The sequence below is a fragment of the Myxine glutinosa genome, chromosome 6 (assembly GCF_964187855.1).
Source record: "Myxine glutinosa chromosome 6, kmMyxGlut1.1, whole genome shotgun sequence".
In the NCBI taxonomy this organism is placed as follows: Eukaryota; Metazoa; Chordata; class Myxini; order Myxiniformes; family Myxinidae; genus Myxine; species Myxine glutinosa.
In genome coordinates, this window is record NC_136266.1 from 183938681 (window position 1) to 183962111 (window position 23431).

The 23431-nt window shown below is 47.3% G+C and overlaps 1 protein-coding gene across 4 annotated transcripts in view; it reads right to left on the minus strand.

Moving 5' to 3' along the window:
• LOC137429021 (ubiquitin carboxyl-terminal hydrolase 5) overlaps nt 1-23431 on the minus strand; it is a 119846-nt gene that overhangs the window by 26692 nt on the left and 69723 nt on the right. For 2 of the 4 annotated variants that reach the window (XM_068119014.2, XM_068119012.2), the window contains exons 5-11: nt 17815-17960; nt 15593-15625; nt 6964-7148; nt 3491-3585; nt 3185-3378; nt 3012-3083; nt 881-953 (exon numbers count right to left, since the gene is read on the minus strand). In XM_068119014.2, coding sequence (XP_067975115.2) covers nt 881-953; nt 3012-3083; nt 3185-3378; nt 3491-3585; nt 6964-7148; nt 15593-15625; nt 17815-17960 — 798 coding nt within the window. The remainder of the gene's footprint in view (nt 1-880; nt 954-3011; nt 3084-3184; nt 3379-3490; nt 3586-6963; nt 7149-15592; nt 15626-17814; nt 17961-23431) is intronic. The other 2 variants (XM_068119013.2, XM_068119015.2) reach the window with 1 other exon arrangement.

The window sequence follows — 23431 nt, forward strand, 5'->3', positions numbered from 1 at the left end:
TCATCCAAGGGAATGAGAACACAGTGGTAAGCATCTTTTCTATATAGGTTATCATTGCTGTACCTAACACTTATTATACACGAACAAAGGTATCAGACATTGCCCGGGCAATGCAGGTCACTCCACCAACCCCTTCCCCCTCCCTCATCTCACCTCACCCATTTCTGTTCCTCCTCCCTCCCTCCACGCTGCCTCCACGCTCCAATCCCGCTTCCTCCACACTCCCAGCCCACTCCCAGCCCGCTCCCTCCACACTCCCAGCCCGCTCCCTCCACACTCCCAGCCCGCTCCCTCCACACTCCCAGCCCGCTCCCTCCACACTCCCAGCCCGCTCCCTCCACACTCCCAGCCCTGCCCCTCTCTCTTCCTCTCCAGACTCCTAGCCTATCTCTCTCTCCCAAGACACCCAGCCCCTCTCTCTCTTTGGCTAGAAAGCTAACAATACATTTACTTGGTTAGAAAGCTAATAATAGATTTACATGGTTGGCAATCTCATAATAAATTTACTTGGTTGGAAATCTCAAAATAGATTTACTTGGTTGGAAATCTCATTAAAATATTTACTTGGTTGGAAAGCTAATAATATATTTACTTGGAACAAAAATGTGTCCGTTTAAGCCTAAAGGTGCCTGTTTTAAAAGTCCGGCTTCACACACACAGCTCATTTTTTACATTTCTGTTCCGCACAGTTTAAATACAGCAGGTATATCTCCATTGAAATTGGAATCTTTCTGTTGGAGTTATTTAAGATATAAATAGGATGCAGTCCTCCAATCTATCTTATCTGGGACAGGCCAAACACTGTGGATAGCATACATGAAGAAAAACAATCTGGAAAGATTAACTAAAATTGCCATCCTGAAATTATACAATTTCATACCTGTTCTCCTGCTGCATCATTTGGTGGCGGCTTCGAATAGACTCCCGACAACAAGCCATGTCCCAGCTTGGCCCTAAAACAAACGGCCAGACAGTTTACTTATGTGACCGGTTTCAATGATCACTTCCTCAAACTGTCACTGCTTCCCACCAATTTCCCCATCACAAAAATGTCTTTTCCATGTTGACAACAATGGACTCACGTCCCACAAATTGAAGGTCCAAATTTGACTGAAGGCCATAAGATTAATATTTGGATTCTAAGCTTCTGGAACCTGAGCTAGCATCAGGACAATTACCATGACACCAAGCTGGCTCACTAATGACCTTCAGAAAGAGAAAGTGGTGTATCCTGCCCTTACTTCATGTGCAATTAATGCCACAACCTCAAAGCAACCGAGGAAGAAGAGAAAGAGAGATAGGCAAATACAAAATTTCAGAGGAGTGTGAAGGGGTTGTTATCACAGATCGTGGGTATGGAAAGAAAGGCTCTGCCCCGACCACAGAATTGGTAGGAGTGGTCTCTCACATCCAAATAGCAGAACGAGTATACGGTCATGTATGCATAAGCAGCAAGCACATTCATTGCGTTGCATTGAAACCGGTGGGGAAACAAAAAAGGCCCCTCCACCATTGCACAAGTCCATTCCAATGCAAAATGCAATGACATTATGTATCCGTGATTAAAATATATAACCAGCTGACTGAATCGTTGTTTGGAATCGGCCCGGGGCGACCCGTCGTTCGGAATCGGCCCGGGGCGACCCGTCGTTCGGAATCGGCCCGGGGCGGCCCGTCGTTCGGAATCGGCCCGGGGCGACCCGTCGTTCGGAATCGGCCCGGGGCGACCCGTCGTTCGGAATCGGCCTGGGGCGGCCCGTCGTTCGGAATCGGCCCGGGGCGGCCCGTCGTTCGGAATCGGCCCGGGGCGACCCGTCGTTCGGAATCGGCCCGGGGCGACCCGTCGTTCGGAATCGGCCCGGGGCGACCCGTCGTTCGGAATCGGCCCGGGGCGACCCGTCGTTCGGAATCGGCCCGGGGCGACCCGTCGTTCGGAATCGGCCCGGGGCGACCCGTCGTTCGGAATCGGCCCGGGGCGACCCGTCGTTCGGAATCGGCCCGGGGCGACCCGTCGTTCGGAATCGGCCCGGGGCGACCCGTCGTTCGGAATCGGCCCGGGGCGACCCGTCGTTCGGAATCGGCCCGGGGCGACCCGTCGTTCGGAATCGGCCCGGGGCGACCCGTCGTTCGGAATCGGCCCGGGGCGACCCGTCGTTCGGAATCGGCCCGGGGCGACCCGTCGTTCGGAATCGGCCCCGGGCGACCCGTCGTTCGGAATCGGCCCGGGGCGACCCGTCGTTCGGAATCGGCCCGGGGCGACCCGTCGTTCGGAATCGGCCCGGGGCGACCCGTCGTTCGGAATCGGCCCGGGGCGACCCGTCGTTCGGAATCGGCCCGGGGAGACCCGTCGTTCGGAATCGGCCCGGGGCGACCCGTCGTTCGGAATCGGCCCGGGGCGACCCGTCGTTCGGAATCGGCCCGGGGCGACCCGTCGTTCGGAATCGGCCCGGGGCGACCCGTCGTTCGGAATCGGCCCGGGGCGGTCCGTCGTTCGGAATCGGCCCGGGGCGGTCCGTCGTTCGGAATCGGCCCGGGGCGGTCCGTCGTTCGGAATCGGCCCGGGGCGGTCCGTCGTTCGGAATCGGCCCGGGGCGGTCCGTCGTTCGGAATCGGCCCGGGGCGACCCGTCGTTCGGAATCGGCTCAGGGGTCCATCGTTTAGAATCGGCTGAGGAAATCAACTCAGGGTATCAGTGAAGGTGGTTGGGGTCATATGACCCTTTGAAAGGTTGGTACAACACCTTGATCCACCCAGACTATGTTGGTGCCCCTTTGAGAATGATTCAAGGCAACAGCACCATCCACATTCCACTAATCAAATAGAGAAAAATAATAATAATAATAATAATAATAATAATAATAATAATAATAATAACAACATTTTTTGAAGCCAACTGCTTTCCAGCCAAAAACATTTATTCTAAAAATAATTGAAAAATTGTCAGAACTTAATGTCAATATCAGAAACCAAGCATTTCTGAGCCCACTCCAAAGTTACATAGGTGGTCTTACACTTGGATGTTAAAATCTTGCGCTGGATCAGGAACTGAGCTCTCGATGATTCGCTGATGCCCTCCAACATATCTGTAGGGGCAGGTGAATGGGCAGGTTTGGAAAAGCAATGCCAAAACTTCATCGCATAGCACCTTTGACCACAAACAGACATACAACACACAAAGGAGTACCTTTTTTGGAAGTCAGGGATGCTGAACAGGACTTGCACCACCGAGTTGAGGTAGCAGCTGTTCCCAAGATTGTGCAGGCCAGTATAGCTTGGCCCAAACAGCGGCACGAGTTGCACACCTGTTTCCTGGATCGTCTCCCACTCACCAACACGCTCGTTCATAGCAATTTCCAGCTCTGTCATCGTTTTGTCAGTCTGTAATGGACAGGGAGAAGGGGAGGGAGAGGAAATGGATCCTGGCCGTTTTAAAAGCACAAGTGAAGGAGCGGTCGGAAAGAGATTTCTCAGCTAGTGTGCTGATACGTACCTTCTCCATCTTCATCATGTTGATGCCAAAATGTGCAAGATGTTCAGCAAGGTTTTGATCTAATACCATGTCATCCTCAGCGTAGGAAAATACATCTGGCAATGTGGGTGGTGAGAAGATGAGAAGAACAAAAGTGGACAATCGCCATCACAATACATGATCAGAAGGAAGAGGAAGAGAAAATTTTCTGAAAAAAAGTTTGGTTTGTACAAATGAATGTGGAACATCAAGTGTCAGCTGACGTTTTACTTCAACGCAAACATGCAGTTAAGGCAACTTTTTTTTCTTTCTTTTTTTGTATACAGGATCGAGGCTCGTGAAAGAGCTAACATGTATCACACAAAAAAAATCGAGCAGGGACATCAGGAGATCTGTGGGAGGGAGAGGGCTTGGGGGAGGAGGCGTGGGAAGGGGGGGGTTGGGAGGAGTATAAAACACAAGGACACTGCAAGGACTTCCAGGAAGGAAGTTGGTATTTCAAAAAAGTGAATATGGGGTGAAATTAGCGGGGGTAGAAAAGATCAAGGTTTTGGATGTGGGAAGATAAGAGATGATGAACAACTGTTTTAAAGACATGGAGGGGGGAGTGAGATTGAAGAGAGTGAGGGAGTTTGTTCCAGAGGCGGGACAAAAGAGGAACGAAGGAGTGAAGGTGAGCAGAGTGTCTTGATTTTGGCAGTTTAACCATAAGAGGGTTGCAGGCAGATCTTGTGCGACCTGTAGGAATATTTGGGGGACAGAACACAGAGAGAGCTGGGGGAGCAAGGCCGGAGAGGAGTCGGTAGAAGACAGAAAGACCACCAACCTGCCTGTGGTGAGTAAGTGAAAGGCCCTCAGAGTTAGCTTCATCGTGGGAGATTCCAATGATTCTGAAAGCTTTGGTTTCAACAGCGTGAAGCCGAGCTAGGTGTGAGGCAGGAGCAAATACCTATTTTGGGGAGAGAGGGGGTTGGTGGGGTGGGGGGGGGCACACCTAGATCTACTTTGACCCTGGTAAACCCCCTTAAACCTCGATTTTTTTAAATGTCGTGAACATACTTTAGTCACAACACAACAAATATCATTTGTGCCAAGTTTGGTCACAATCCCTTCAGCAGTTTCGGAGAAGAGGTTGCAAGTGTTTACGGACGGACGGACTGGCAGACTGACAGCGCGCCATCGCATAAGCTCCCCTGAGCTTTGTTCCAGGTGCGCTAAAAATCAGGGTTTTCCCCCTCTTTCCCATATCTCGATCTTCAAAGGGCCCTTGGCTGCTTCGTCTTGCCAACTGATACTTCACAAGTAAAGTGAATATGCCAAAACACCTCAACATGAGTTGAGAGAGGCCTTCATCCTGTGGCGGGTGAAATATTGTAGTTTATGAAATTACTAGTTTAAAGCCCATCAAAAATGACGGGTTGGAACAGTTTATTTGACAGTGCAGCTGCGTGAGCGTGCCAAAGTCTGAAGCCTGGGCCAAGTGTCAGGTGTGCTTATGTCTTCTTTATTTATTATACATCCTGCAGACGGAAATGAACACTCCGTTTACTCTGTGCGTGTTGCACATCACGTACAGCGAATTTCACCTCCCTGCGCATTGTATTTATTGTGATTTTTAAAAAATGCTTCTGTACACTGACATTGAGGCTCGGTTTGCGAGCCACCATTTACAATTCCAATGTAAGAGACATAATTACTCTTATTTGGGGTCTTCGGAGTCCTCAGGGTCTTTTGGGTTGTCTGGGTCTTTTGCGTCTTCAGGGTCTTTTGCGTCTTCAGGGTCTTTTGCGTCTTCAGGGTCATTTGCGTCTTCAGGGTCTTTTGCGTCTTCAGGGTCTTTTGCGTCTTCAGGGACTTTTGCGTCATCAGGGTCTTTATGCGGCTTTGGGGAATCTTTGGCCTTTTAGGTTTTTGTGGTCTTTTTGGGTCTTTAAGTGTCTTGGTATCTTTTTGGTCTTTGGGGTATTTTGGGCCTTTTCAGTCTTTTGGCTATTTGGTGTCTTTATGGGTCTTTGGGGAATTTTGGGTCTTCGGGGTCTTTTGTGTTTTTGGGATCTTTAACGGTCTTCAGGGTCTTTTGGTTCTTCGGGATCTTGGGCATTTTGGATATTCAGGTTATTTTTTGGTATTTGGGGTCTTTTGGGCCCTCTGGGTCCTTGGGGTCTTCTGGGTCCTTGGGGCCTTTTGGATCAGAGGGGTCCTTGGGATCTTCTGGGTCCTTGGGGTCTTCTGGGTCCTTGGGGCCTTTTGGGTCTTTTGGATCAGAGGGGTCCTTGGGATCTTCTGGGTCATTGGGGTCTTCTGGGTCCTTGGGGTATTTTGGGTCCTTGGAGTCTTTTCGGTCTTTTAACCGGTGGACACACAGTGGTATTCAAAGACTGCCCATTAAAACCCCACTAAAATTCCCTCCTACCTCACTACTCAAAGCCTTTAAAACCTACCCTTATGAAGGGGGACAGACATCACACAAACACACAAATACACAAACACACATCGCGTTTTATATTGTAGGTGGATATTTGTGAGGAAACAGTCAAACAGCCATAACCTTTTACTATGGGCGCCGTTCCTCTAACCACAACAGGGTCTGGGTTGAGGAAAATAATTTAAAAAAATAAAAAATAGAACGACTCAACATACAAACGAATCTATTAGTAAAGGAGAAGTGTGTGTGTGTGTGTATGTGTGTGTGTACGTGTGTGTGTACGTGTGTGTACGTGTGTGTGTATGTGTGTGCACGCGCACGTTCGTGTGTGTGTGGGCTACACTTTATTCTCAAGGGTCCTTGCTGTGGTGGAATAGTAAAAATGGTATCATTGGAAAGCTAACAATCAATTTACTTGGAACATAAATGTGTCCATTAATCATAAAATGCTTTTATTAAAAGCTTGTCTTTCCGGGATAGAAGAGGAAAATGCAGGACCTGAAACGTTAATGCAATGGTTCCAACGGTACGACAGCAGGAACCCTTTAGAAACTAGAACGACACTCCTCAACGTCACGATGTCGACCGATGTGCTTCCGCCCACATTATTACATCATTGTACATACTTGTACCAAGTTTGATTTAAATCCATTCAGCTGTTCTCAAGTATCACATTTTACCTGGCATGCCTTTTGACCTCACCAAAATCACAAAATCACCTCACTCCCCACCTTTGATGCCAAAATATAATCAGTATATCTTTGAATCATATATACTTATACCAAGTTTGTTTAAAATTCCATCACTTGTAACACAAGTTGGCGTGGCAACAAAATTTTTACTTAACATGACCTCTGACCTTTGACCTCTTGCCCCCAAAATCTAATCAATCGATGTTTACCTCATTATACATACCTGCACTAAGCTTGATTTAAATCCGCCATTCAAATTATCGCAGTGACAGAAACCTATCACAGATGGACAGACGCACGGCCGGACAACCCGAAAACTTCGTCGGCTGAGGCAGCCACGAGATCGATTGAGGTTCTGCACCGAGTAATGCTCCTACCAGCGCTGGCAGGTGTGATTGTTCCGAGCTTCACAGCTAGGGGATAGGTAGTTTCTCTGTAGTGATCAAGTGCATGCCCATTGCCTCCAGAGCCATCAAAGTACTGGCGACCACAGAGAATAGTTCCATCGGTCAGGTTCATCCACAGGTTCTCCCGGAGATCACAGCGTGAACATTTCCAACCACTGGGGGGAATGGGGTGACGGGATGGAGTGGGGGGGGGGGGGGAGAGGGGTGATCATTGTTGTGACATCAAAATCAGTAAGCTGCTTATCAAATGGGTAAAATTGCTGCATTACACGAGTCAATAAATTACATTTGAGGAAACTGACCTTTGTTAGACAGCGCCTTCAGAAAGCATTCAAACCCCTCGACTTTTTCACATTTTGTTGTTACAGCCTGAATTAAAATGGATTACATTGAGATTTTTTTTTTTTGGCACTGATCGACACATAATACCCCATAATGTCACAGTAGAAATTATATTTTTTAGAATTTTTTTTACAACATTGTTAAAATTGTGTGGCAATACCACTGGGCTCTGACTTGGTAGAATAAAGCAGGATACTACACCAACTAAAGGTATTGTTATGTTTATGGGGTGGTAGGTAAAAGGATCCCATAGGAAAAGTAGGTTTGAATAATTTATAGCATGGGCCGTGTGACGCTAGAAGAAACCTCGATGTAACAAGCATTCTGAGTATTGCGCTGCAATACATGTCCCCTACCGGAAGTCTGTCGTCCGGAAAACTGTTGGGGAAATTACCAAGGGTTATTTACCCACAGGTTCTGAATCGTTCCCAATCGCTAATTACCTCAGGACGGGCTCACCTGTGATTTGCAGTCGGGACTTCAATTTATACACCTTGCAGACAGGTCAGCAGAAGCACGACAAAATAAGTTGTTGATAAAGAACCTTTCGAGTCGCTAAATATCAGTAATTTATTATATTTTCCGGTTCACGATCAATGATCGATGTGTATATATATGTTGTTCGGCTTGGCTCCGCCCCTCCCGAAAGCGTGCGCTGTGTCGCGCTTTTGACGTTCGCGAGACGAGGCTGAGAGCGTGCGGTGCGGCTTGAGAACTCCAGAATAAACAAGAGATATCCATTTTAAAAATATTTTCGTTTAATTAACAATATCTGCCAAACCACATGTCCTATCGCAAATTCCAAAAGGACATTTTAGTAGAATGACATGCTGAACAGATCTGTGAAGTTTCCCCTTGATTGGATCAAAAATGAGGGAGGAGCTAGGTTTTAAAGGTTCATGCTTAAAAACGTCATAACTCTGAAACCATGGTATGCAATCCTGCCTGCAAAGTTTGGCCTCGATCTGTTCAGCTGTTGCAGAGAAAAAGGGGTTTTCGTGTTTTCACGAAAAACAATATGGCGGCCGAATCATGTGCCCTGTGACATCATAATTACCATTAAAATATTCTACAGACCGAGTCCCCCCCCCCCCACCCCACCCCACCCCTCCCCCACCCCACCCCACCCCTCCCCCCCCCACCCCACCCCCACCCCTCCCCCACCACACCCCACCCCCCCTCCCCCACCACCCCCCACCCCACCACACCCCCCCCCACCCCACCCCCTCCCCCACCACACCCCCCCCACCCCACCCCCCCCCCCCCACCACACCCCCCACCCCCACCACATTTTGCCCCCCCCCCCACCACACCCCACCCCCCACCCCCACCACACCCCACCCCCCCGAAGGTGAAAATTTGATCTCAATCGGTCCTAATATTGCAGAGAAAATCTTTTTTAAAGGAAATTAAAACTTTAAATGGCACTGAGTTAAGGATCATCAGAATTATCAGAATTCCCAAAGTTCAAAGTGCCATAACTTTGTCAAAAATGATCGAAACGTCGTGAAGTTCGAACTTGATCTGTAACCTATCATGAGGAAACCATGTGCCAAGTTTGAAATCATTAGCATTAAGAGTTAGAAAAAAAGTCCAGAAAACTGTTCTTTGCGTGACGGACTGACAGACGGACAGACTGACAGACTGACAGACGGACAGACTGACAGACTGACAGACGGACAGACGGACAGACGGACAGACGGACAGACTGACAGACTGACAGACTGACAGACAGACTGACAGACAGACTGACAGACAGATGGAGGGACGGCATGCAAACCTATAGTCCCCTCCGGTGTACACCGGTAGGGGACTAATACGTAGGGAAACTGTAGCTTAAGGTTTTTTTTTATTGTTCTTCACATGGGGAGGGGAGGGGGGTGGTTGGGGTAAAGCAGTGCCAATTCGTGTAGGGATTAAGGTTAGTTTTCCCCAGTGCATGCTTTGCCTCTAATCTTTCTCTTACATTTTTGCACAACCTTTGAATTACATTTACCACGGCCAGCCATAAAAGCCACCGTTAAATGACAACAACCAAGCTGGCAAGAAGCCAGGAAGAGCCAATCAGACGAAGCTCCACCTCAAAAGACCCTAATAGGAAACAGGCCATGCCCCTCAGGGACATGATTAGCCCAGAGGATGTGGGCGGGGCGAACTAGGAGGAGCGTTTGGTGATTGACTCTCAAGAAGAAGAAGAAGAGCGCGTCTCTCTCTCTCTGTGGTTTTGCTCTGGGAAGAAGGGCACCATCTTGCCATTCATGCGCTGATCATGTTGGACTCACCAAGGAGCTCTGGACTGCGTTTGCAGCGTTTTGGCAACTGCTGGGCTTGTAGGGGGCTCAAGGCCGTGCTGTTCCCCAAAACGACGGAGGGGGAATCTAAAAGGAGGCAGTCTTGGCTGCTTGCTTCGCACCTGGCCGTTTTCAACGCATGGCGCCGCCGCCATTTTCGGCCGGATGCCTCGGGAGTAAAAAAAACTGTTTTGCCAATCTGCCACCAGTGATCTTAATCGCTGGCGACGTGACAACTGGTGTCAGAAGTGGGATTCAAATCCTTTGGAATACTCGGTGTCTGGGGTGCGGGTGCGACACCCGCTGAGCACCAAACCAATTGTGCTCAGCTTTTGGGAATCAAAATTAAAACGATCACTTCTCTATCATTGAGGGAGAGGTGATTGTAGTGACCGAGGTTTCCAAATTTATAGTGAATTTGTGTCAGGAGGACACACGGCATCAGAAAGGTTAAAATAAATAATTGTTTTTTTTCTGAGGTAAATCAAAGCGCGCGCAGGAAAAGCTGCTGCGCACGTAATGGCGGACATGCATGAAATAGAGCAGCGTGAAAGCAGCAAGGCTAAAGGAAGTGAGCCGGGGGTAGAGGTTATTGACAAGGTTAGGGTTGGAACCTCCCCCGTCCCCAGCGTCCGTACCCCGTCCGTCATGGCAGAGCCTGAGGCGCAGCGAGCAGGTCCAATGACTTTCCAGGCCATGGTCGAAAAACTAATGAGGTGAATGAGTGAACAAATGAAAGAACAAATGAATACCCAAACTGAACGATTGGAGGGAAAAATTGAGGGAATTAACTGAATCAACAAAGGAATGAAATGAGGGAAATTAATGAACAATTAGAGGGCAAATTGAGGGAAAAACGAATATCATCAACAATAACAACAACAACAACAGGCATTTTAAAGCCATTTTCCCTGCAAGAGTGGGGGTTAGCCTTGCGGTCCCCATGACAATCTTCTCCATTTTGCCCTATTTTCTGCTTCTCCATTTTGCCCTATTTTCTGCATCTCCCCTTGTTACCCCCCTTGCCCGCATCTCTTCTTCGACCCTCTTTAGCCAAGTCTTTCTCGGTCTTCCCCGTCTTCTACTTCCTTCTACATTCATTTCCATCACTCTTCTCAACCAGTCACTTTCATCCTTCCTCAACACATGACCAAACCATCTCAAACTGTTTCTCTTCACAGCATCCATCACAGGCTCTATTCCCATCATCTTTCGCAATTCATCATTTGTCTTCCTCTCTCTCAACGATACTCCACACATCCACCGAACCATTCACATTTCCACCCTTTCCAGCCTTCGTTGCTGCTCTACGTTCATTACCCATGTCTCGCTCCCGTAAATCATAACACTTCTCACACATGCAGCATACACCTTTCCCTTCAGCTTCAACGACACTCCCCTCCTCGTCAGCACGCCACTCAGTTCCTGAAACTTCTTCCATGCACATCTCACTCCAGCAACCGCTGCCGAGTCTGATCCACCTTCTCCATTCAGCATGACTCCGAGGTAGAAAAATGTTTTCACACCTTCCAGCTTCACGCCGTCTCCAAGATCCAACTCAACATTTCCTCCATCTACAGCATTTCCTCCATCTGTGCACACCTTACACTTGAATGTAGCTGCCACACTGGTTAATGACCCTCTCAAACCACTACATTTTTGATGAACCCACTCAGCGCACATTGTACATTGAATGGAATTCACTCCGACACCCTTCCTGCACACAGCACACGGCCACTTCCCAGTTCTTTCCACCTCACCACATGCTTTACCACTTGCCACTCACCTTCGTTTTTCCGATATTCACCTTCAGACCTTTTGTCTCCATACATTCCTTCCACTTGTTCATCTTTTCCTTCAGTCCATCCATACTTTCTGCAATCAACACCAGATCATCTGCATACAACAACTCCCATGGTAAACCCTCCTTTACGTTCTGAGCAAGCACCTCCATCACAGCTACAAATAGTAGTGGACTTAGTACCGACCCCTGATGCACTCCCACCTTCACCTCTCAAACTCACCACTGTTCCCGTCCTTCGTCCTTACAGCTGTGAGCGCTCTTTTGTGCATTGCCATCACTACTTTGATCAACCATTCCTCCACTCCTAACTTCCTCAATGCCCATGTCAATACTTAGCGTGGAACCCGATTGAATGCTTTCTCCAGATCAACAAACCCAAGAAACAACTTCTTCCTCTTCTCCATGTACTTCTCCTGCAACTGCCTCAAAGGAATATCACCGATCAATTTTTTTTTTTCTATACAAGATCAAGGCTCGTGTAAGAGCTAACATCGATCACAAAAACAAACGGACACAAAAAACATACAATAAAGGGAGCGAGAGACAAGATGGGGAGAAAGAGGGAAACACACAAGTACAACAGCAGAGAACAGGGACACCGGAAGATCCGTGGGAGGGATAGGGCTTGGGGGGGGGGGGGGGGGGTGGAGGAGGCGAGGGAAGGGTTGGGGTGGGGGGGGAGTTGGAAGAGGTAAAAACTGCTACGATTTTACTGTCATGGACACTGCTAGGACTTCCAGGAAAGAAGTTGGTATTTCAAAAAAGTGGATCTGGGGAGAATTAACGGGGGTAGAAAAGATCAAGGTTTTGGATGGGGGAAGATAAGATGGTGATGAACGGTGGTGGTGGTGAACAGCTGTTTTATGAGATGAGATGGTGGTGAACAGCTGTTTTAAAGACCTGGAGGGAGGTGTGGGATTGAAGAGAGTGAGGGGGTTTGTTCCAGAGGTGGGAGAAAAGAGGAATGAAAGAGGAAGGTGAACAGAGAGTCTTGATTTTGGCAGTTTAACCAGAAGAGGGTTGCTGGCAGATCTTGTGCGACCTGGAGGAATACTTGAGGGACAGAGCCCAGAGAGAGCTGGGGGAGCTAGGCCAGAGAGGAGTTGGGAGAAGACAGAAAGACCACCAACTGCCTGCGATCAGTGAGTGAAAGGCCCACAGAGTTACCTTCATAGCGGGAGATTCCAATGATTCTGAAAGCTTTGGTTTCAACGGCGTGAAGCCGAGCTAGGTGTGAGGCAGGAGCACCAGCCCAGAGGGGAGAACAGTATTCCATTGAGCTGTGGATGAAAGCCTTGTATGTGGTGAGGAGCTCAGGTGTGCCAAGGAAGGACTTCGCACGACGGAGGATGCCCAGTCGGTGACCGGCTTTGGAGGCCAGATTTGAAATGTGGTTTTCCAAGGAAAAATCATGGCAGATAGTGAGACCCAAAAGCTTGAGTGACAGAACGTCTTGGAGAGGATTGTTGAGAAAGTAGATGGGAGGGTTGTCCAGTCGGTCTTTTCGGAGAGACATTGTGAGAGAGTGAGATTTGTCAGGATTGAAAGACATGTTCCACTTGTTTGACCAGTCTGATTTTGTCCAGGTCTGCAGAGAGTGAGGAGGCTGCAGACTGCCGATCTGAAGGATGAGGTATGGAGCGGCAGAGAGTGGAGTCATCAGCAAAGAGATAGAGAGGATTTTCCAGAGAGTCAGATAGATCATTGATGAAGACCAGAAAAAGCACAGGGCCCAGAACACTGCCTTGGGGAACTCCAGCCTGACCAGGAAGGGGAGATTAGAGAAATCCATTCAGGCCCACACATTGACTACGACTAGAGAGGAAGTCCACAAGCCATACGTGGAGATTTCCATGGATACCATCGGAGGAGAATTTGGTGAGCAGAGCGGGGTGCCAGACCGTATCGAAGGCACGTGATATGTCGAGGAAATTAACGAAATTAAGGAGGGAATAACACAGGAATTGGCGAACGAATTAATGGCATAGAGGAAAGAATGGAACACCAAATGAAGGACAGGCTGGGAGAATTCGAGACAAAATTGGAGACTCGATTTGGGGAAATGGAGGAAGGAATGGCATCGGAATTTGAATTGAAACAGGAGGAAATGGAACTGAAAATAGAAGAAGGTAAAACACAGGCTGTTCAAATGGGGGAAAATTTGGACGACAGAATAGGGCAACAAATACAAGGATTGACAGACAAAGTAAATGAGGATCTGGAAGGTTATCACACCTGTGTGGATGCCAGAATGCACCAGCAGATAGAGGAATGGGGACTTTTGCAGCACCAGGGAAGTGGTTTGGCAGAGGAGGTAAAGGGGTTGGAAGCCCGTATTGCAGAACAAGAGCGGGTGGTGGTAGATAAAGGCCTGTGGGGGTCACAATTGACTGAGGAAAGGGTGAATGAGTTTATGCAGGAACGGCTGGAGACTTGGGACAATGCCATCAAGGGAGAGGTTGCTCGAGGCCAACAGAGTCTGCAAGATGAGGCGAGTCGGTCTGTTAAGCATCTCCAAGACGAGATTAAAGTGATCCAGGGGACCCTCGCCACGAGCCACATTTGGGCACAGGAGGCTCCAAAATAGAGTACCCAGCTGGGGCGATGTTTTGGCCCCGAGCTGGATTCGGACATGGGGGAGTCGAGGAGAAGAGCCTTGGGAAAAGCGATCCCCCTAGTAAATTTGGAATGGCTGCAGGGAGGGGCAAAAAAGCACAACAAAGGGGTTTTAACCTGCAGCTGTGTTTGGACACGCGAGGCCCGAATTTTCTAAAATGAAATATTGGAATGGGAATTCAAATTGGAGCAGCCTTGGAGGGAGTTGGTTCCTGGGCTGCGGAATTCGGACCAGGGGAGGTCAATGGGGCTGGCCTTATGGGAAAATGCCCCCCTTCGAAATTGGATTGTGCCAGGCAGCTGGGGAGCTGCACTGGCAGGGTTTGGACATGGGGTCCGACCATGGGTGTTGTAGTACAACCTGGGCCCCATGGGGATTCTGGTGGGTGTGGCGTTCCTTGTCCACCGGGGCACTGTCCGAGCAAATGCCTCGGGCAAGCAGGGTCGCTGGACCCTGGAGGGGGTTGAGACCTCCGGGGGTCCGAGGTGGTTTCTCACAGGCATCTATCATCGTGCACCATGAGGACCACTAGGGGTAGGTGTTGTGGGCCGTGCTTTGGTGGCGCCACCATGGAGACCAATAAGGGCCTGATGTGGTGACCGCCTGGGCATGCGGCCTGGCAGCCTCTCCCTGATACTATGGGACAACCAGCATGTGATGACCTGCCATACTGTGGTGGTCTATGGACCGGGAACATTTATAGCCCGCCGGACAACCATTGGAGCATCTGTGGAACGTGATAGGGCAAGCATGATCTTCCACAGATGGTCCGTTGTGATCTGTGGGCTCTCGGCTTGGAAAGAGCCCTGGGAATAATTGGCAGGTAAATTGGGATAAAGCAAGGGAACTTGGTGTGGTGGATGACCCTCTTGGACCCGACAAACCTGCGACGACCAATGTTATCAGGAAGTTTTGTTTTTGTTTTTTTGTTTTGTATACAAGATCATAGGCTCGTGTAAGAGCTAACATTAATCACAAAAACAAACAAACGGACACACAAAACATACAATAAAGGGAGCGGGAGACAAGATGGGGAGAGAGAGGGAAGCAAGCAAGTACAACAGCAGAGAACAGGGAATCGGGAGATCTGGGATGGGAGGGACAGGGCTAGGGGGGAGAAGGCACGGGAAAGGGTGGGGGTGGGAGACGTATAAAACACATGGACATGCTAGGACTTCCAGGAAAGAAGTTGGTGTTTCAAAAAAAGTGGATGAATTAACTGGGGTGAATTAAAGGGGGTAGAAAAGATCAAGGTTTTGGATGGGAGAAGATAAGAGATGTTTAAGGCCGATGGCACTGCAGCCAGCCTTCCTGGACGTGGCCGCAAGAGAAACTTGATCAAAGATTCCAGCGAAGGATTTTTCGAATGGTGGAGAAAGCACCTCGATCAACTGCCAAACAGATTCAAGCAGACCTTCAGACACAAGGTACAACTGTTTCAACTCGCACCATCCATCACCAACTCGATGAAAGGGGATTCTATGGTTGGAGACCCAGGAGGACCCCACTGCTGAGAAAGCCCAACTGGAGTTTGGCAAAACACACCTGAACAAGCCAAGATCCTTCTGGGAGAATGTCCTGTGACAGAAGAGACCAAATTAGAGCTTTTTGGTAAAGTACATCATCTCTATGTTTACAAAAAACAAAATTAAGCCTTCAAAGAAAAGAACACCTTCCCTACAGTCAAACATGGAGGAGGTTCAGTCATGTTTTGGGGTTGCTGTGCTGTCTCTGGCACTGGGTGCCTTGAATGTGTGCATAGAATCATGAAATCAGGAGATTACCAAGGCATTTTGGAGCGCAATGTTCAACCCAGTGTCAGAAAGCTGGGTCTGCGTCGAAGGTCATGGGTCTTGCAGCAGGATAATAACCCCAAACACACTTCAAAAATCACCCAGGAATGGTTCATGACAACACACTGGACTGTTCTGAAGTGGCCAGCAATGAGTCCAAATCGAAATCCCATTGAACACCTGCGGGGAGATCTGAAAACAGCAGTTTGGAGAAGGCAACCTTCAAATCTGGGAGAACTGGAGCAGTTTGCACAAGAAGAGTGGGACAAACTGCAAGTAGAGAGGTGTAGGAAGCCCATTCATGGCTATAGGAAGAGCTTGACTGCAGTTATTTTGTCCAAAGGCCATGCTACCAAATGTTAAGTCTGGGGTGTAAATAATTTTGTCAATGCCATTTCTTTTTATTTTCTGATTTAAAAGGATATATTAAGTTCTGAATCAAAAACAAAGGTTCTGTAATATTAACAGTGAAAGAAAGAATTGTAGAGACCAAATACTTTTGTCAATTTCAACTTATTTTTAGAGAAAATTGTGAATTATTTGAAAAAAAAGTGCAAGGGAATATTTTGTTGCCACGACTGTAAACGTTGAATTAAGGTCCAGTATTAGGTTGTTACCCATCACGAAAACCTATCACGGACGGACAACCTGAAAGCATAATGCCTCTGGCGACTTCATCGGCGGAGGCACGAAATTTTTCAAAATCTTTTTTTAAGTCCACGTAAAAATGAAAAAAAAAAAAAAAACATTTAGGAATTAAAAACAAATAAACAAGAAATGTCATGCACAGCACAGTACTTGCAAAATCGATAAAATAAGTTGTTGACCTTTTGGCCTATATTGACCAAAAATAATTGGTGATTGAATTCAGTGATCTGATATGAAAATCTCATCTTTCTGGTATGAAAATCTGATATGAAAATCTTCTCTGCTCACCTTCACTCTTTCATTCCTATTTCCCCTGCCTCTGGAACAAACTACCACACTCTCTTCAATCCCACTCCTCCCTCCCGGTCTTCAAAACAGCTGTTGACCACCATCTCTTATCGTCCCCCATCCAAAACCTTGATCTTTTCTACCCCAATTAATCCACCCAAAATCAACCTCCTCCAAATTCCGTTTTCTTTCTTGAAGTCCTTGTAGTGTCCATCTGGTTTATCCCATGTTCATGTCAGGAAAATGCGCCCCACAACATCACAGAACCACCAGAACCTTTCACCGTTGGAACCAAGCACTCAGGGTTGTAGAGTTCTTGAGGTTGGCGCCACACATGCACTAATCCGTTTGTCGAGAACGTAGTGAAGCGTGATTCATCTGACCATATCACACTTCTCCACTGTTTGGTAATTCTTTGTCAGTGCTCTTTGCACCACTGGACTCGCAAACATGCATTGTCAGGTGTGATAAGTAGTTTGTGCCTGCGACCCAACTATGGTATCCCGCTCTGTGTAGTTATCAGCGGACCGTTTTTGAGAAACAGGCTGCTCACGCCCCAGGTTGAAATTTACAGTCAACTGACATGCAGTTGCTCGCCTGCTTTGCCTTGCACTTCAAATATCACGATCCTGGAGTATGCGCTTCCGCCCACTGTTGCCCTTTGCTGATGATGTCTTTCCCTTGGAATTCCATGCCAACATCACTTTGACACCGTTTCATGTGAAGCATAAACATGTTGAGCTATCTGGCATGGAAACTCCCGCCAAACATGCCCCATCATTCACCCCTCTTTCAACGTCACTGAGGTTTCCTCTTGCAGCCATGCTAGCCATAATTATAAGCATCTAGGCCTGTGCAGCATTTTATACATGACCCTGAAGCATGCTGGGTTGTTATTTGAACACATGGGCCACACCTGTGTGGAAGCAGTTGCTTTCAATATACTTGGTGTCCCTCATTTGCCCAGATGTTTCCATTTTTCGGCAACCACCTGTATATCAAAATGCCAGCATGGGATTGGAATCTTGGGAAAGTCACCTTGGAGTGATGCGCACACCGTTATCCAGCTGTGTTAGGGAGTCGGCAAACCGAGACACGTGACGGATCTCCCCATCCCAAGCAGCTACCTCCTGGCGCCGGGATGCTGAATCTGCTGCAAGCACTGCACGACATGCTTGCGAAAGCTGAAAACATAATTACACCACAAGCAAATGCAAAATTAAAATCGCACCCATGTCCGAAGGTAGCAGTTCAGGTTGGCATTTTAAAATCTGAAATAGCCAAAGCCTAGAAACGAACGAAACTCTTTGGAATTACCCTTTAAAACCCTTCAGAATTACCCTTTATAACCCTCTAGAATTACCCTTTATAACCCTCTAGAATTACCCTTTATAACCCTCTAGAATTACAATTTAGAACCCTTTAGAATTAAACATGGTGGGTTAGAAAGATTCTTCTTCATTTTCTTTTACGGACAGATGGGCGGATGGAAGGAAGGATATAGCCAAATATTGAAGCGGCTTCACCGTTTAAAAATAGCCTCGAGTGGGCCGATTGTCATCTATTGAGGTTGTAGTTCAGACCTCTGCTGATTTGGGGGAACCCCCTGGAAGCCCCCGATCCCCCGGGAGGACCACCGATCCAAAATCGGAAAATCTCAGACCGATGGATCCTGCGGACCATTGAGTATAACGGCTGTATTGGGTTTCAGAGCAATCAGTTGGTAAATAAGGGACGAGTAGGGATCTGAAGTTTGAGGGATAACCCACCCTCCCAGGGAGCCCCCATGATCAGAAATCGAAAAATAGAAGGCCGAGTGATTGTGCAGGCTAGTGTCTTGCATTAATTTGTCAAGTTAACATCATCCAGCAGAGTGATAAGGAAGGAGTAGCAAAAATAGCAAAAGGTTAACGGAAGGACAAACCCATTTTACAAGTTCATCTCTTCGAGAATCGTGATGAGATGACCTAAAAACAAGAACCAACCTGGCACGTCAGATAATCATGTACTAAAACTCACAATTTGGTGTAGGACTGCACATCTCTGGCTAATGCATTCAGTCGTTACTCATGTCGTCTCAACTAAACTTGCCAGGGGGACTTGGATAAGACAACGTTTTGCTCCCCCTCTCCCTCCGTCCCAGAGTTTGCGAAGGTGGGGCGACGCAAATGCTCTATGTAAATGTGTACTGTGTAGTGCCATTCCCAATGGTGGTGGAAGAGAGAATCAAGAGTGATGCTTCAGAAAACTTAATGGTATCACGAGTAAGAGGCCTTCACTTATTTTTGCACTCGCTTAGTGTATGTTGCTTTTGACTCGATTGCAAAAAAATCCAGAGAAAGTTCCATGTTCCCATTGCCTTTTCCTGCCTTGGGAAAAAGCTGTGATAGGGTATATATATATTGCAGTGTGGACATGGTTCCACATATCATGGCATTTTTCCAAGGCCACATCGAATAACAAAAGTAACTAGATGGCACTTGAGAGAGCAGCTACCTCCTCCGCTAGGCTTAACAGTTTACGTTTTGTACCCCAATGATACCCCAATACCCCAATGTACCCCAATAAGTTTTGTACCCCAAATACCCCCAATGGGATCTACATGACCTGAACCTTAATCGAATCTGTTTGTTCTTGTAACCTAATCAACTCAAACACCAGGTTTTGTCATAATCGATCCCAAACGTTTTGAAATATCATGCTAGATATCGTTTTTGTCCCCCTCTCTCAGATCTGAAAAAAAAACACCAATAAATAAATAAATAAATAAATAAACAAACAAACAAATAAACAAATAAATAAATAAATAAATAAACAAACAAACAAACAACGCTCATATTTGTTTTCACCGAAATTGAATCATTTCTTCTATCACACACCCAACCTGTCCACCAGGTTTCGTCCCAATCTGTCCATAACTTTGAGATATCCTGGTCACAAACAAACAGACAGGGTTGAAAACATAACCTCCATTCACCTTTGGTGCCGATAATAAGAACGACAATAATGATAATCGCATATTAATGCGAGTTTAATATGAGTCCTCATTCTCTAAACCAGAAGACCCAAAAGACCCAAAAGACCCAAAATACCCAAAATACACCGAAATGGTCAAAGATGCCTTTCCCTCTGAAACGACATGTGGTGAAACACGAGGAGCGCGCCGAGTCATGCCAGTATATATAATAATAAAAGGCAGTGTCCGTCCGTCCGTCTCTGTCTGTCGCCTTCATAACTCCAAAACCATGAATGCAGTCGATTGTGAAATCTGACAAAATATACCATAATCTAATGATTGGTCAACGCTATTCAGGCTGCTTTTGCAAGCCATGGCACCACAGTAAACAGAGCTCACATTTTGGTGTGATATACTTTCATTGTATTAATAGTTATATTAATGTACCAACAAACATATACTTATTAAAAAGAAAACAAATCAAACGTCGTGTTTGAAACTCAAATCAAACGTCCGCCATGTCGAACTATTTCATTGCAAATGTAAAGTCGACATTTTGTCTGCTCTCAGTGGTTTCCACATTTCGCTGATTTGCTACTTGATTTTCACATTCATAGAAGACTATTTAAAGGTGAATCTTTGTGGTTGCCGTTTTTTTGACTGTTTGGTTACCTTTGACCTTTTGATAAAATTATTAATTTGCCTTCTCCATATTCTCCCAATAAAATTTTAGTGAAAAAATTAATTTGGTGAATGCATTAGCCAAAACTCAAATGGTGAAAAGGTTACAGCCCTGACATGGACACTGCGCACACACGCACACACGGGGACGCACACACACACGGGGACACACACACACACGGGGACACACACACACACGGGGACACACACACACACGGGGACACACACACACACGGGGACACACACACACACGGGGACACACACACACACGGGGACACACACACACACGGGGACACACACACACACGGGGACACACACACACACGGGGACACACACACAGGGACACACACACGGACACACACACACGGGGACACACACACACGGGGACACACACACACGGGGACACACACACACGGGGACACACACACACGGGGACACACACACACGGGGACACACACACACGGGGACACACACACACGGGGACACACACACACGGGGACACACACACGGGGACACACACACACGGGGACACACACACACGGGGACACACACACACGGGGACACACACACACGGGGACACACACACACGGGGACACACACACACACGGGGACACACACACACACGGGGACACACACACACACGGGGACACACACACACACAGGGACACACACACACAGGGACACACACACACAGGGACACACACACACACAGGGACACACACACACACAGGGACACACACACACACAGGGACACACACACACAGGGACACACACACACAGGGACACACACACACAGGGACACACACACACAGGGACACACACACACAGGGACACACACACACAGGGACACACACACACAGGGACACACACACACAGGGACACACACACACAGGGACACACACACACAGGGACACACACACACAGGGACACACACACACACACACAGGGACACACACACACAGGGACACACACACACAGGGACACACACACACAGGGACACACACACACACAGGGACACACACAGGGACACACACACACAGGGACACACACACACACACACACACACACACACACACACACACACACACACACACACACACACACACACACACACACACAGGGACACACACACACACACACAGGGACACACACACACACACACACACACAGGGACACACACACACAGGAACACACACACACAGGGACACACACACACAGGGACACACACACACAGGGACACACACACACAAACACACACACACACACACACACACACACACACACACACACACACACACACACACACACACACACACACACACACACACACACACACACACACACACACACACACACACACACACACACCATTCAAGGACTTATGGGAAGTTATGAGGGGCGGCAATTTGACATCTTCGCCCCGAGCGTCATTTTTCCTCGATACGCCACTGTAGTGCAGCAGATAACACAAAAATTGTGCATTTTAGGAGAAAATCATGAAATTTTTAGCATAGTTAGTGCATACCATAGGGTTTATTTTCAGATGTGGAGGGAAGTCAGATTTGACCCCTGAGAACCGTGAGAGGTCAAATCCAAAATGGCCGCCAGTCCACCGAGTCTAATGTTCAAACGCGCTTAATTTTGGAACCAAATAGTGTAGAAAAACATTATAGGTGTCATTTCCAACTAAATTGGGGATGCCCAGAGGTGAATGATGCTTTCAATGAACTCCTAGGCATGCCAAGTGAGGTCAGTGAAGGCTCAATGTTACTGCGAGAGCGATTTGTGGTGCTGATGTACGATAGAACCAGTGAGAGCACGGAAGTGAATGATGCCAGGAAACAGCTCTTCACACAGAAGTGTAGAACTCTAGAGAACATTCCTCCAACCCAGGCAACACAAGCAGCACATCAAGCGCACTTGCTACCAGGCCAACTGTTGTAACCACGCATTGGTCATGGATCCAGAGATGCCAGACCCACCTGACTGGGGCTGGACAAAGGAGACAACTGGGTGGCAGCCTCTTTGGACCACTCTCCCTGAAGCATCAAAATCGTGCCATGAATTGATCGACTGTGGCTGCAAGAAAGGGTGCACTGGACGCTGCAAGTGTGCCAAAGCTGCATTCAAGTGCACTGCACTGTGCTTCTGTTCTGGAGACTGTTAGATTTAGATCATTACCAATTTTCATCATTGCACTTGATTTAATGTAAGCTTTGGTGGACATACTTGGTTAACTACAGTTATTTTTTCAGAGGTTATTGCATCATTCCTGGCAGTGGAAACACTTTTTTTTCATCATTTCTGGTCTTTGGGTGTTCTGTACCTATCCCTCCCTGTACCTGAAAAAAATAAAGTTTTAAAAGTTCAAATGAACTTTTTCCAATAGCAGTTCCAACTGCAGTATCATAAAAATAGATATTTAACGTAATTTGACCTTGACCGTGACCTAAATGCATGTCCTTGAGTTCTGGCAATCTCAAGTATCACCAAATGAATGGGCATCCCCAATTTAGTTGGAAATGACACCTATAAGCGCGTTTGAACATTAGACCTGGTGGACTGGTGGCCATTTTGGATTTGACCTCTCACGGTCCTCAGAGGTCAAATCTGACTCCCCTCCACATCTGAAAATAAACCTTATGGTATATACTAACTATGCGAGAAATTTCATGCTTTTCTCAAAAAATGCACAATTTGTTAAAATATGAGAGCTTATCCGCTGTACTATTTCATCTTCATTTCAACAATATTGATAGATAAAGGTGATACAATATAACAAATATCATGAAACATTTACATTTTGTCGTCCATTGTATAATTTAAATAAACATAAATGCAAATTTCGCATGTGGAAAAAGAAAGTACACCCTTGGCTATAATAGGTGGTATTGCCCCCTTTGGCAGAAACAACCTCAAGTAGGCGTTTCTTATAACTGTCTACCAGTCTCTGACATCGTCTGGGAGAAATTTTTGCCCACTCCTCCATGCAGAATTCTTTCAGCTGTGCGATGTTTG